This window comes from Heliconius melpomene, chromosome 10 (genome assembly GCF_056956725.1).
Source record: "Heliconius melpomene rosina isolate 202511_hmr_F chromosome 10, ASM5695672v1, whole genome shotgun sequence".
Lineage (NCBI taxonomy): Eukaryota > Metazoa > Arthropoda > Insecta > Lepidoptera > Nymphalidae > Heliconius > Heliconius melpomene.
The window spans coordinates 2,219,370-2,233,921 of record NC_140398.1 but is presented as its reverse complement, the minus strand read 5'-3'; the positions used below and the strand labels follow the sequence as shown (position 1 = coordinate 2,233,921).

General features: G+C 28.9%; 1 protein-coding gene across 12 annotated transcripts in view; it reads left to right on the top strand.

Moving 5' to 3' along the window:
* Mctp (multiple C2 domain and transmembrane region protein) overlaps nucleotides 1-14,297 on the top strand; it is an 87,018-nt gene extending 72,721 nt beyond the window's left edge. For 3 of the 12 annotated variants that reach the window (XM_085191707.1, XM_085191704.1, XM_085191705.1), the window contains exons 2-16: nucleotides 97-563; nucleotides 1,649-1,796; nucleotides 2,818-2,969; nucleotides 3,741-3,899; nucleotides 4,051-4,237; nucleotides 5,037-5,233; nucleotides 5,544-5,757; nucleotides 6,810-6,955; nucleotides 7,374-7,519; nucleotides 7,878-7,931; nucleotides 10,206-10,282; nucleotides 10,666-10,772; nucleotides 11,113-11,222; nucleotides 11,496-11,593; nucleotides 12,013-14,297. In XM_085191707.1, the coding sequence (XP_085047833.1) occupies nucleotides 127-563; nucleotides 1,649-1,796; nucleotides 2,818-2,969; nucleotides 3,741-3,899; nucleotides 4,051-4,237; nucleotides 5,037-5,233; nucleotides 5,544-5,757; nucleotides 6,810-6,955; nucleotides 7,374-7,519; nucleotides 7,878-7,931; nucleotides 10,206-10,282; nucleotides 10,666-10,772; nucleotides 11,113-11,222; nucleotides 11,496-11,593; nucleotides 12,013-12,090 (2,310 nt within the window). In that variant the 5' untranslated portion in view covers nucleotides 97-126 and the 3' untranslated portion in view covers nucleotides 12,091-14,297. Of the gene's footprint in view, nucleotides 1-16; nucleotides 564-1,648; nucleotides 1,797-2,817; nucleotides 2,970-3,740; nucleotides 3,900-4,050; nucleotides 4,238-5,036; nucleotides 5,234-5,543; nucleotides 5,758-6,809; nucleotides 6,956-7,373; nucleotides 7,520-7,877; nucleotides 7,932-10,205; nucleotides 10,283-10,665; nucleotides 10,773-11,112; nucleotides 11,223-11,495; nucleotides 11,594-12,012 lie in introns of all 12 variants that reach the window. The other 9 variants (XM_085191697.1, XM_085191696.1, XM_085191699.1 and 6 more) reach the window with 6 other exon arrangements.
* The last annotated feature ends 255 nt before the right edge of the window (nucleotides 14,298-14,552 follow it).

The window sequence follows — 14,552 nt, the reverse complement described above, 5'->3', positions numbered from 1 at the left end:
ACTTACTGAAAAACAGTTCTTTAAGATCATTCTGCGAAATTCTATTGAACAGATACAATTTACAATTCCTGTTAATCGTGCAAAAGCTAATATTAGTTTCAACAACGAGCGCCGAACGGAAAAAAGATGTCCGATAAAGACAATAAAATGGAAAAGTTAAAAAACTGTTTCATTAAATTACACGATAAAATACAAGATCGCGTAGACGATTTACACGACCAGATACAAAACCGTGTGGAAAAAACTAAATTTTCTAAATTCGTGTCACATGTGTCTGAAGAAAGGTGTTCAGTGGAAAGTTTAGAGAGGGAGCCTGATGAGAAGTCCTCATCAGAATCAACAGAAACACAGAAGGACCGAAGCTCCAGTATACCCTCAGTGATTATAGATGAGCCTAGTTTAAACGACACTAGACAAATTTGTAAGGATTTCCTCACTATTGAAAAAAATGGTGTGCTTTATAGAAGATGTCTCTCCACTTCTAACCTTACGTTTGATAATGAATCTAATTTGTATAGTTCTAGTGACTCTTCCTTCTCCTGTCTCTCGTCTAGTGATGAAAGGTACGTATCCACATTTGTTATCTTTTTCATTTAATAATATATAAAATACAATAAAATTTCGTTAGTATGTATAAGGTTCGTAAAGTTTAATTGTTAAATAATAAACTAAATATTTTTTTCTAAATACTTAACAATAATTCAAGTATCTATTGGATAAACATAAGTAATCTTGTTTAAGTTACAATGACAATAATATTATCGTTGTGTAAAGTTCATGTTTAATGGAAGTGATAACGGTGTTGATAAATGAGTTATAGCTTTTTGTGTGTAGATAAATAAAGGTACGTTCCATTCTGATAGTGCTAAGCTTACCTTAAACCGATTTTTTTTATAATAAACGTAATATAACGTAAAGTGACAAGAATTATTATTAGATTATTACCTAACCTTGCCTAAAAACCAAATTGTTATTTTCATATATTCAATAACTGAAACGTATTTTAGTAGATTTCTAGTTTCTTTCTAGTTAGACTTCTTAGTAGATCTTAAAATAAAAGATCCATTCGCGAGAATGTAATGGGGGTATGTTTTATTTATGGGAATAAATAGCAAGAACTCACGGTCTTGATATACCCGCAACATTTACGTAATTGTATAAAATTGCAAATGCAAGGAGCTCCGCGTATACGATATTTCGCTTCCATTTCATATTTTATATCTTTCAACTGCCACTAAGCTGCTATTACCTTTGATATTATGTAATAATATCTTAAATTTTATTCCAATATTTAATATAGACAAATTGAAATGTAGGATTTACTTTCTTAAATAAAATTGTTGAGTTTTCCTTAAAAGCTATAATTTTTACGGTTTTCATTTATATAGTGGATTAATAAAATATACTTGTCCAAAAGCCAATAATTCAGTATTTTATATATTTTTTTGAAAGTGGTCTAAACTCTTATTTCATCATGTTAATGTCAAATGGTAATCTGTTTTTAAATGATACGTTAAAAAGGAATATGCCTCCTAAATTACACATAGATTCCCCTTGTATTAAAAATTGTTTGTTTATTTTCTCTAAAAAAATTTAAATACTTATTAAAATATTTTAATACGTATTTAATCAAATATTTTCCTCACAGAACATCACAGATAAGGCCTCGTGCAGGCAGCCTCCCGCCTGGTGCAATTCTCGATATTCCAACAGCTATCAACACATGTTCAGAGTTGTTTGAGAAAATTGGCAATCGTTTCCCAGGACTTAAAAGCAAAGGAGACAGGATTCATAGGGTATTGATTGGTGGCGGTCGCATGTCTGTGTTTTGCGTGTGCTAACAAAACGCTTCCGATTTGTATTTTACAAAAAATATTAACAATATATAAGTATTTATACAAATCCTACGAGTTGCGGAATAAGTAGATTATTCGGTTAATATATACACCTAACCTGAATATTATATATAATTTATTATAAACTGTAACTAATTAGAATATAAATCTTAATTACAATGATAGTTTTACAATGTTTAGTTCTGTTAAGTTCTTCACTCAGTTTGTGTTCACAAAGCTCACGATCACGTTAACGGCCAATAAGCAACTTTACACAATTAAAGAATACATAATTTACAATGTTTAGGAGGAGGTTATCAATTACACGGAGTCTGCTGTGATATCATACTTTGAAGTTTGAAAGTGTACATACTAAAAATTACTATTTCTAATTGGTTTTTTATTCGAAACAATGAAACCTCTTGTCAGTTCAATAAGTTAGTTGCACCTATGAAGAGCAGGCAGATCGAGATCATTAACGATAGGGGACTACTCAACAGCTCATAAAAGTAAATCTGATTGTATCCATGACCTCTCAGTCTATAAAATATATTATGCTATTTATGTGTGTGTGAGTGCATGCTAACTACTAACAACTTAATGAAAATAACAATTTCGTTACTTTTCCCCTTAGTAGAATAGGCAGAGACAACTAGAAATATAGTGGCAAATCACATCGTTGTTCGCTTTCCATAGGGATTCGTGACAATGTTTGTTGTTACGCGAATAACTTGCCTACTTACTAACATTCATTAAATATATAATTATTATAACAAGTATTAAAAAAGTTAAATTTCTTCCGTTAAGTAACTAGTTACTTTCTTGTTATTTGACTTACTCGGTTATCCATCGCTCATTAAAAGAATCGACCTTAGTAACAAAATCTAAGGTTTTTTAACCAATATTGAATTTACCAAATTTTCATTTAGGATATTCAAACACGCCGTGAACATATTTAAATAACAAATACTTTCTTTTCCAGTATCTATTGAAGAATACAAGACTAAGCGACGTGAACAAACGGCTGAAAGCTCAAATATGGAGTTCAGTTGTCACGATAGTTTTAGTGGAAGCTAAGAATCTTCCTGCTATGGATTTGGATACTAGGTCCAGTGATCCTTATTGTAAATTTAGGTAATATTACTCTGTTAGAGAATTACCTTTACTAACAATTTAAATAATAATTTTATAGTAATTATATCACTGCTTGAGGTAAGATTTTTGAATTAATGACTTTTTCATCCGATATCATTCTACAATTTATTAATTTATTTAAAAATATCTTTAAATTAAGGTAAGTTTGAATATTTTACGACATATATATAAACTTTTGTATTACCTTTCATTAATATATACAATATATGTATAGAAGTATATTTGGAGATATTTAAATAATTTTGAACATTCACGATTTGGGTAAAAATAAAGTAATTGCAAGGTTTTCTTAACTAAGTAGGTACATATCTATTACCACGTACGCTATTATTGTATGCATTTTCTTATATTTTAATATCCTCTTACATTACATTTATTAGCTATTTCCATTTCCTAAAGTTATTCAACGCTCATACCTTTTGTAATATTCCCCAAATATACACTTTATTATCATATTATGCGGGTGTCAGGTTGCGTACCTGACTGTATTAGACTACGAAATGGAATATCATTTGCATAAAGAACCCGGCTTATTCAAAAGTTGCCAAAAATCCATATATATATCGACTATTATATATTCTAAATTATTTGATCTTGTTTACAATGCAGGTTCAATTCTGGCATGGTAAAAACAATCATTTTATAAACCTGACATATTATTTTGTTTATAATCGAAGCGATATTATAATATGACGCTTTAATAGAAAATCATGAATTATATACAGGTCCATAAAAATATATAATTTTCAGGTTAGGTAATGAAAAATACAAAAGTAAAGTGGTATGGAAAACGTTACACCCATCTTGGTTAGAGCAGTTCGATCTACATTTATACGACGACCAGGAACAAATTTTAGAGGTTACAGTTTGGGATAAGGACAAACAAACCAAAGATGATTTTATAGGAAGGTATTAAAAGCTTACCAATAATATTATTTTATTTGCCAAATAACAGAATCATTGATTAATGTTCAAAGATAAACTAAAGGCTTAAGAATTCTATATGATAATGTGAATTATGTAAAGCTTCCAATTGGCTCTAATATTTTATTTATTGCAGGTGTACCATAGACTTATCCAGGCTTGAAAGAGAAATAACCCACAATATATGGCAAGATTTGGAAGATGGCAATGGACAAATATTTTTACTATTAACAATAAGCGGCACGACACAATCGGAAACTATCACAGATCTCGCGAGCTATAGAGAAAACCCTAGAGACATTGAAATTATTGAAAACCGATATGTAAGTTTATTTAAGGTTTATAAATATTTTGCACGTAATATTTTACGAGAATAAAAGCTTAATCAAATGAATATTAATTTCAATATATTATTATCAGTTAGAATTTTTGGCTTTTATTAGGTAGGCATAGAGTAACTCCATTTGATCTTCTTCCTTGTCCATTCCAGATAAAAAAAACAATTTTTTTGACCAAGAAATGTCTCCAAAATCGAGTTTTGACACACAATATAGCATGTGTTTTTAACTAAAAGTACTAATACTTAAAACAAATATCTTATTCATCTTAAAAATTAACATCCAGCATTTACATTACTTATACGAAACTACAAATCTTAGCCAAAATACGATCTTAAAAAATATTGTACCAGTCTATTCAGACTACACGTTGGCTCTATTCCAATCCTAACATTAGTGAATGCCGCGTCTTTGAAACCCGCTTTCAGTGTACCAAACCCTTTGTACAGAATTCAAAAGCGTATTGAAGTGCTATCATTACCTTATCGTGAGACACAAGATGCTCAAAGGTTTTTGTCATACGTAACTCTACCTTTTGTATAGGAAATACTTATATATGACAGGGGTGTATGGGGGAAATATTGAGTGTGACGTATAATAACCTTCATAGCCGCCAACAATTCAGTTGTATTTTATTTAAAATGAAACTCTAATATTTCTATTAGATTTAGCAAAGTGTTTAGACACTCCGTTCCCCACTTTCCGCCGAATTCTTGAGGCCTTGCGTGTTGAGTGGCGGAACTCAATTTTATTTAGTTATTTTTCATTTCCAATACAATTGTAGGCATGGTATCATCTAAACGAGGCTTCTAGCGGCGTCGGATGGCTCTGTGTAAAAGTATACGGTGCTAAAGGACTGGCGGCGGCGGACTTGGGCGGGAAGTCGGACCCCTTCTGTGTATTAGAATTGGGAAATGCGAGACTGCAAACGCATACCGAATACAAAACGCTTACACCAAATTGGATGAAGATTTTTACCTTGTGAGTATTATTTTGTATTGTTTACTTTGTCTCATGCTTTTAAGAATTATGTGAGTCTTTTGTTTTCATTTTTATTCTGGATCCCGCATATAGCACGATAGGTAAAGGGAACCTACTGTTAAGACACTCCGTTCCCTAAACAAAACTCAACTATCAGGACATTGCATATTCCCTGGCGGAACACAACGCCACACCAGTCTTGATACCAGAGCACCGAAATAAAAATATTTTATTAGCCTTAGTAGCAATCGACCCCACAACCAGTAAAATAAATTATTTCTTATTATTATACTAATATTGTACGTTTTAGCACAGTTAAAGACATAAGTTCGACATTAGACTTAACAGTATACGACGAGGATCACGACCACAAAGTAGAGTTCCTCGGCAAGTTGGCTGTACCATTGTTGAATATCCGCAATGGGGAGAAACGGTGGTTCGCCTTGAAAGACAAGAAAATGAGGGCGAGAGCGAAAGGAAATTATCCACAAATATTGTTGGAAATGAGCGTTATTTGGAATCCGGTAAGCGAAAACAAACGCTTTTTTGCTTGTTTTTAATCAGCATAATGAAGTTATGGTCAAGTTCATGTCTTCAACAAGGGTAAAGTAATCTTAAAATATCCAAGTACTTATACTTGAGAGACAGTTGTTTTTATCTTGGGGTTTGTTGATGTCAGTATTTAAATTTAAATTGTGAATTGATCCTGTAATTTAGTTAAAAAGTATGCGCGTGGAGCGTCCTCTTCACATATATTTAGCTTAAAGCATATTTTAAATTAAAACACTATATTATATAATGTCCACATCAGAAAAGCTGAGTATCGATCATGTAGTCTAATTGCCACTTAGAGCGTGGCTGAAAGCGCAAAACTTCTACTCGCTTCTAGAAAGCTTTACTCTTTGGAAAATATTTCTTTACATCTCAGAAATTGATTGAGTATTACAAGAATTTTATCTTTGAAATAAAATTTTATTTGACATTTACAAAAAAAAAATAATCGGGTTTTTTCGGACTTACAAATTCACAAACTAATTGATGATTCAGTCAATTTTTATATTGTGTGTTTGTTATTAAATTCACACTATATAGCACAGTACTGGTACCTAGAGACAACGCTCTCCACTTACTTTTCTCACATTGCTTGTTCAGCAGCGAGTGAATCTCTCCGTATTTTATCTTACCATGTCATGGAATACTTATATAGTCTATGAATATAAATTTATTCCCGGGAAAGAATTAAATTGACACTATCAGACACGTCCCAACTGCGACACGTTGGCGTCATTGCCAATAGAACTCAATTTATTCAATATCTCATACGTTCTTAGTTAAAATAAAATATATGAAGGTGTATATGTACTCGTGCATATTCGAATCTAATTATTTATTTAATTTATATATAATTATTTTCTTTAATTTTTTACATTTAACGTTTTTTTTATATATATAACAAATACCTATACACTTAATATAGTTTTATAACATCATCAATGAGTCTGGGCAACCCTAAAAATCCTATATTTTTTCTTTTTTCATTCTCTTTTAATTTCATTTAGATTAAAATTTATTGTAGCTTAAAGGTGCAATTAGAGTCGTAAATCCGAAGGAGCCAAAATACATGCATCAAGAAGCGAAATTCAAGAGGCAACTGTTCGTCAGGAATGTCATGAGACTGAAAGCTATTATTATGTGGTTTATAGAAGTTGGCAAAATATTACAGTAAGTTATTTCAGTTTAAATGTTTATCAACAATACTAAAAGAATAGGCAATAATAATAAAAGGAAGGATTTTTTCCTCTCGTGTTTATTTTTCAATTATTTATCTGTGTTAAAAATTTAAATTTTTAGAAAAATACGTAGGTACGATTTAATTATTGTTCTTTTTTTATTATCACTACGAATAAAAAAGGTTTAATTTATTAATAACGTCACGTAACTTACTTACCTGTAACTACAGTAGGTAAAATGAAAAATATCCACATATTTTGTCAGTTTATGCGTATATTTTTAATTTGGTCAATGTAAATTAAACGATTTTAAAGTACTAGTTAATGTTAGTTTTTCTATTAATGATTTTAAAATATTTAAACTTGTTTGCACAAACGAAATGTAAGTCTAAAATGTAATAAATTTTCAGGGATTGCTTCGAATGGGAATCCAGGCTTCGATCGTTCCTAGGTTTGCTAGCGTGGCTAGCATTTTGTTATTATTACCAAATGTGGATGCTACCATTTTTATTGCTGGTTTTCTTCACGAGAAATTGGCTTATATACAGACTTACAGGTATTCTTAACATATAGTATTGTCTTATTTCAATTCCTTTGTTACATAATGTACAAACTTACAAACAAAATTTATTTATTATATATTTTTTTCTAATTTTTATATCTTATAAATCGCTTTATATTTGAATTAAGTTTAGATAAACAACACGATGATTATACTTCACGATTGATTGAAAATACTTCATTTAAGTTAAATATATTTATTATGCAACTTTTTTCATTATAAAAAGAAAATGACAATTCAATAATTTCCGCAAAACATGGAATTTTGAAAATATAGATTTTTTTATGTAGTTAGATTTTAATTTGTAGATTTTAAGTAAAAATATTTTAGTTAAGCTTTTTTTATTTTATAGTTCAGTTAAAACGATCCCGTAACCCTTGGGAGTGTTTGAAACAGTTGTTTTGTAGTAAGTTATATTATTGCATGAATTTGCTTAAAAGAATATTAATTTCGCTTGTAAATAGCTTAAATTATTATTTTAAATATATGTCGTGATATTAAAGCTAACCTAAAACTAAAAGTTTCCACCGCGAGCGGAGCGGACTCGTTAACGACTACTTATATATACTTATGTATAATAGTATTTCCATTTTCTACTAACAAATAGTCGAGCGGAAAAGACGAAGCTTGCAGAAAGAGTTAAAATAAACTCGCTTAATTCTAGAGAGCAAAACGAAGTAATTACAAAATGCAAAACTCTTTGTTGGTGGTAATGTTAATTTATAATTTTTTAAAGTCCGTTCCACGCAAAAATTAGCCGCTCATTCCTCTTTCGCGGTGGAAACTGTGCTTTATTTTTATTTTTAAAATGAATTATACTTGCGAATGAAACAGACTTCGTTATGCCAAATAGGTTCATTAATTAAAAGTATTTGTCTTCATCTGTATATATAAAATCAAAAGGTCACTCACTCATCACGAAATCTCAGAAACTACATGTACTCGGAATCTCAAATTTTGCATGGGAGTTACTTATAGGACGTAGGTGCTCGCTAAGACGGAAATTTGCAATATTCGACTTCTAAGGGGTTGTTTTTGGGGTTGAAAGTTTGTATGAATTTTGCATGGACGTCACTTATAGGACGTACTTACTCATGGAGACAGAAATTAATAATAACGTAGTTCACGCAGGCGAAGCCGCGGGCGGGCCGCTAGTGTCATATAAAAATACAAATTTACTTAAAAAATTAAATACTTAATAAACTAAAATTATATTTCATCGTTTTTATAAGTGTTCATTTTAAAAAAGGGTTTTTGTGGGCTTATAGGTGAGAAGCGAATGCGAGAGCAAAGATGCTTCGCTGGGGATAACAACAAGTGGCCCAATGTTAATTGCAATTAATAAAAAAAAAACTATGAAATATTATTAACTATCATCGAAACCCTATACCACAAACGAGTCTTACTTATGAAAATTGAAAATATAATCTATATATATAAAAGGACTTGTCCTCACTGACTGAGGTAAGACGCACGCACAGCCGTAACCGCTGTGCGTAGAAACGTGAAATTTGGACAGATATTTACTTTCGTAATCTGGACATCCACTAAGAAGGGATTTTGAAAAATTTTTACCCTAAAGGGGTGAAATAGGCGTTCAAAGTTTGTATGGAAAAAAAATTAAATCGACACCGATTTTTATGAAATTTAGATTTTTAAAAGTATTTAATTGAACACGTGTTTCATCGTTTTCTAGAATTCTCCCCCTAAAGGTGCAAATAAGGGGTTGAAAGTTTGTATAGATTTTTTTTTAAATCGGCACCAATTTTTATAAAATTTGAAATTTAGACTCTTAAAAGTATTTAATTGAACACATGTTTCATGGTTTTCTAGAATTCTTCCCCTACGGGTGCAAATAAGGGGTTGAAAATTTGTATGGAAAAATCTTTAAAACGCCACCGATTATTATAACATTTTTAATTTAGAATCTTAAAAATATTTAATTGAACATGTATGTCATGGTTTTCTAGAATTCACCCCCTAAGGGTGCAAATAAGGGGTTGAAAGTTTGTATGGAAAAATCTTTAAATCGCCACCGATTTTTATAAAATTTGAAATTTTGACTCTTAAAAATATTTAATTGAACATAAGTTTCGTGGTTTATTTTAATTCATCCCCTAGGGGTGTAAATAAGGGGTTGAAAGTTTATATAGAAAAATCTTTAAATCGCCACTGATTTTTATAAAATTTGAAATTGAGACTCTTAAAAATATTTTATTGAACACGTGTTTCAAAGTTTATTAGAATTCACCCCTAAGCAATAAGCAAGCGAAGCTGCGCGCGTCCGCTAGTATAAATATATATATATATAAAAGAAAAATATAAAAAAAGGGTTTGGTTTCAATCTATTTGGCATAATTTATCTACTTATGTGTTATATTTATGTTAATTTTGTATTATACTTAAATATAAAACTAATGTGGCGAGGCACATAATAAAAAACAGTGTTAATAAATATAACGTTATAAGAAGAGTTATGAGCTATTAAATCTGATCCAATCATTCTTCGGAAGTAGGTACAAAGTTTATATAAACTTTACCTAGAAGTATAATAAATTAGTGCTTCGTCATGTAATTATGATATTTATTATATTTGTAAAGTTCAATAAATGTTGTGATGATAATAACTACTGGAAAGTTACTTTTGTTATGTTATCTATATATTATTAATAATTTTCAGGAGGTAATCCGCTATTGTTGCCTGTTGATGATGATGATTTGTTGGCTGAAGAAGATGATGAAGAAGAGGTGGATAAGGTAATTATATTATGCAATACTGACGACGAGTTGCAGCCGCCCTAAGGGTTGCAGTTAGCTGTACGCTGGCTACGTACATTTCTTTGTAGGAATTGTCTTACATTTTATTAGTTTCTTCCCGAGTAAAACATGCGTTAAAGTTCAGAAAGCCTAACTTCAGGGCGGCCTCAACTTTTCGACCATAGTATTTAAAAAAAAGTGATTTAGACCTCGTTGCGTGATAAAGAGATACCAGTTGAAACTAGAATTGTATAAATACTATTATTTTTTATTTTGAACTACATTATAATCAATAAAAAACCTTTCATTTTGAAAAAATATTTAATATACTAAGTATACTCATTTAAAAAATATATATGATACATTTATATATTTTTATACAGGAAGAAAAGAAATCGTTAAAGGAAAGGCTGCAAGCAATACAAGAAGTGACACAATCTGTGCAGAACGCGATCGGCTATGTTGCTTCTTTAGGAGAAGCCGTAAAAAAGTAAGTTGTGCTCAAATGAGATATTTCTAGTTAATAATTAATGTCTAATTGGAAGTGTGTGCACTTAAACAAAATGCAAGTAATTATACGTACCTACAAAAAAAGAAAACAAAAAAGTAGACTAGTAGTAAGTACTACCAGTAAAAAGTAGATTAGTTTTTTTTGTGCAAATTCAATGAGGAGAAATATTCATAAAGCTGCTAAGAAATTACTAAATGCATATAGGTAAATATGTTTATAAATGATATAAAAAGTAAAAACGTTAAAATTGTAAGAGCTTTATAATGAGTGTATCGTGTGATTTGTAATCTATATTATTAAAAATATTATATGTTTTCAGCTTAATGAACTTCACAGTGCCATATCTTAGTTATATAGCGATAATTATGCTGGTGGGCGCCATGTTCGTACTTTACTTGATTCCTTTAAGATATCTTCTTATGGCGTGGGGTAAGTTTTGTATAATTTCTGTTTGTCAGTATCTTAGCGATGATTGTGGGCTCGATCTCTAATTGGGGAATTATTGATGTTATTTAAAAATTTTATAATTTTCCTTTTCTAGTATATAAAATGAGCCTTTGAGATTTAGTCTAGTTTATAAATAATAACAATCAAAATGTTATTTTAATAGTATGTATAGTGAAGAATATAATTTTAATAAAACCTATGTTTTAATTCTTTCTTATATTCAGTAATAATCTAAAAGATTTTCTTCATTTACAGGTATTAATAAATTTACTAGGAAAATTCTACGACCACACACAATACCCAACAACGAAGTTTTAGATTTACTATCAAGAGTGCCGGATGATGAAACATTGGTAAGTTTGCTGTGTCAAAAAACAGAACAAAAAGATGAACATTATCGTAAGATTAATCTTTTAAACGTGAATTCGAACAGGACTTATATTTATAAAAGGCGCATTTTTTGCATTACTTAGATGATAATCAGCTTCACGCTGTATCTCGCAGATAGAAGGATATGCAGAGGGAACCTAGAGTTAAGACATTTCGTTCCTCACTTTCTGTCGATTTTTTGAGGAATTGCGTGTGGAACTCAACACCGGGCTTTCGCCTTAGTGCCAGAGCAAACAAATGAAAATGTTAATACATATTCCAGCTTATTATTATTCATTTATTGCATTAAATTATTTTTATAGAAAGAAAAAGAACATCGTACAAATTTAATCAACAACAAAAACAATAAATATATTATTTAATTTACTTTAATTACTTTTAGTTGGATGTACGAGAAATTAAGCCACATCCACCAAGCGACAATCGACGAGACGCAAGAAAAAAGCATAAAGCGGCGTAACACATGAAAATAATGTTAAAAGTTCATTGTAATTTTTTTATCATTCACAATTGTAATTATTTTTATAGTTTCTCACATTTATGAAATTTAAATGAGTTTATAAAATTTTAATTAGGTACTACTGTTTAATTGCCGCTTATTTTAAAACTTTAGGGTTGCCAGATGTTTAATAATTTTATCTCAAAGGTAATATTTACTCGAACATGTAACTATTAATTGAATCTGAACTTGTAGTATTTATTTCAACGTCCATATTATCATAGAATAAGCTAATGTTATATAGCAATTCATATTTTTTCAATATTAAATATTGTACACTTGGCTCGATTTACTCTTAAAATATAACATAATTATAATTAATATTGTAACAATTATAAATTATAGTTAAATTATTTTCAAAGCTTATGTAAATACAATATAAGAACGGAACTTACAATTTTATATATTTGTGTAATTAAATATATTTAGAAAAAAATATTTATGCAGAATTTTTAAATTCATATCTTACTTTCATTAGCTAATCAAAAAGTATGACGTACCTATTATTTTTTTGTTTATAATGCTATTTATAAATTACCCAAATTATTAAGCAAACCATAAATAATTTGCTTAATGATACATATTTTTAATTTATTCTACTATTTTATAAAATAAAATAAGCAATATCTAAGTATTTTTGCGTGGTATAATCTGTGATTTAAAAGATCTTAGTTCATAATAGTTTTAAGTGAATACAGTAAAATCAAACTGCATTAGTTATTTATGTCAAAATGTCGCTATGTCGTTATAATTAGATAACGTAAAATGTCTTAATTGCATAATTAAAATGAAGAAATATTACACTGCACAAAAAAAAGAATCTTAATAATTAAAATAATCAATCATATTAAACAATATTTTTTTAATGTAAAAGAAAATTGCATTTGCGAAGGGATTAAATATTTATATAAAATCTTTTTATTGGAAATACAAACTGCATAGATGCTAATTCGCTAATGTTATCATTTTTAAAACTTATATTTTAAACTAATTAAAAAAAATCTTTCCAATTTGTAGACTTAAGCGATCACACATGCATACAATACAAGCAATTATAATATACAAAAAAATATCAAAACATTTATTATAAGGCTGTATATAATCAAATTATTAATATAAGTAGTTAGAATTTTTAAAATGTACCATTGTTTTTATAAAAAATGTTATATTTTTTGTTAGTGTTTGTAATTTCAGAAAAAAATAATATTAATAATTTTCACTAGAAACTCACAATAGCATAAGACTGAGACCAATCTCATTAAATCTTAGACATCATCAAAATAATAAATAAATTCTTTATATTACAGATTTATATAGTAGTGATTTGTGAATATGAAATTTTACTAACTTGAGATACTAACTTAAAGTTTAATTAAGTATATTACCCCTACTGTATATTAGAGAGATTTTCATTAGTATTGTCTCTTCATATCTTTTTGTAAAATTTACAGCATTTTGTTTTGTTTAACATAAAAAATCTATGTAGGTACAAAGAGATTATTAAAAATTCTTGGCAAGGGATAGCTATAATTCATTTAGAAATTGAATTTAATTATGAAAAATATGTACGCAATAATGCATAGCTTAATTTTGAACTTGAACATCTTGAATATATATATTATATATTTGTTGAATTTAATATACATGTTATAAAATTATCTAGTCATGCTTTATCACAAATAAAAAATATAGTTCCAGAAAATATTATTTTCGCTATCGCACAAAATATGAGCACTTTTTCACATAATAAGCACATCAAGCACATTTTAATGTTATCTTCTATTTACAAAATCGCATTGTGATATAAATATATGATACAGCATTTAGTATTTTTAGCTAGTTTTACTTTTTATTAATTAATATTAAATTATGATTAAATGTGGAAATATCACAAATATTTTTTTTGTAAAAATTGTCTTCCAATGCGGAAATTATTTATTTTGTAAAAAAATTTTTTTTTTTTTTTTAAATATAGGTACTTTTTGGAGAAAGAAATAGAAACAGAAAATCATTATTTTATGTTTTTTTATTAATTTTGCTTGTAATAATATTTAGCACAATATTTAAAGCTTTCATGAAAATATGTTTCTTTTTATAAGACAAGCAGTGATAACTAATGTTAACACTTTTCATATTTTACGGAAATTAAAAGAATATTATTCAACGAAGTTGTGTTTTATTTTTAATTAAAAAAATAAAAAATTACCTTCACGCTGCATTCCGGACACAGCAGGGTAGGCAGAGGGATAGGTTCCTTCTGCCAACCCTGATGTGGCGGGAAGATGTTCATTTTTTACCTAATTCTGGACAAATATTATATTTTCTCGAATTTTTTAAAATTAAATTTGGCCTATATAATTTAATATCAAGTTAGTAAAAGCAAGTAATTTTCAGAGTGTAACTATCATTTGTTAAAAAAAAAG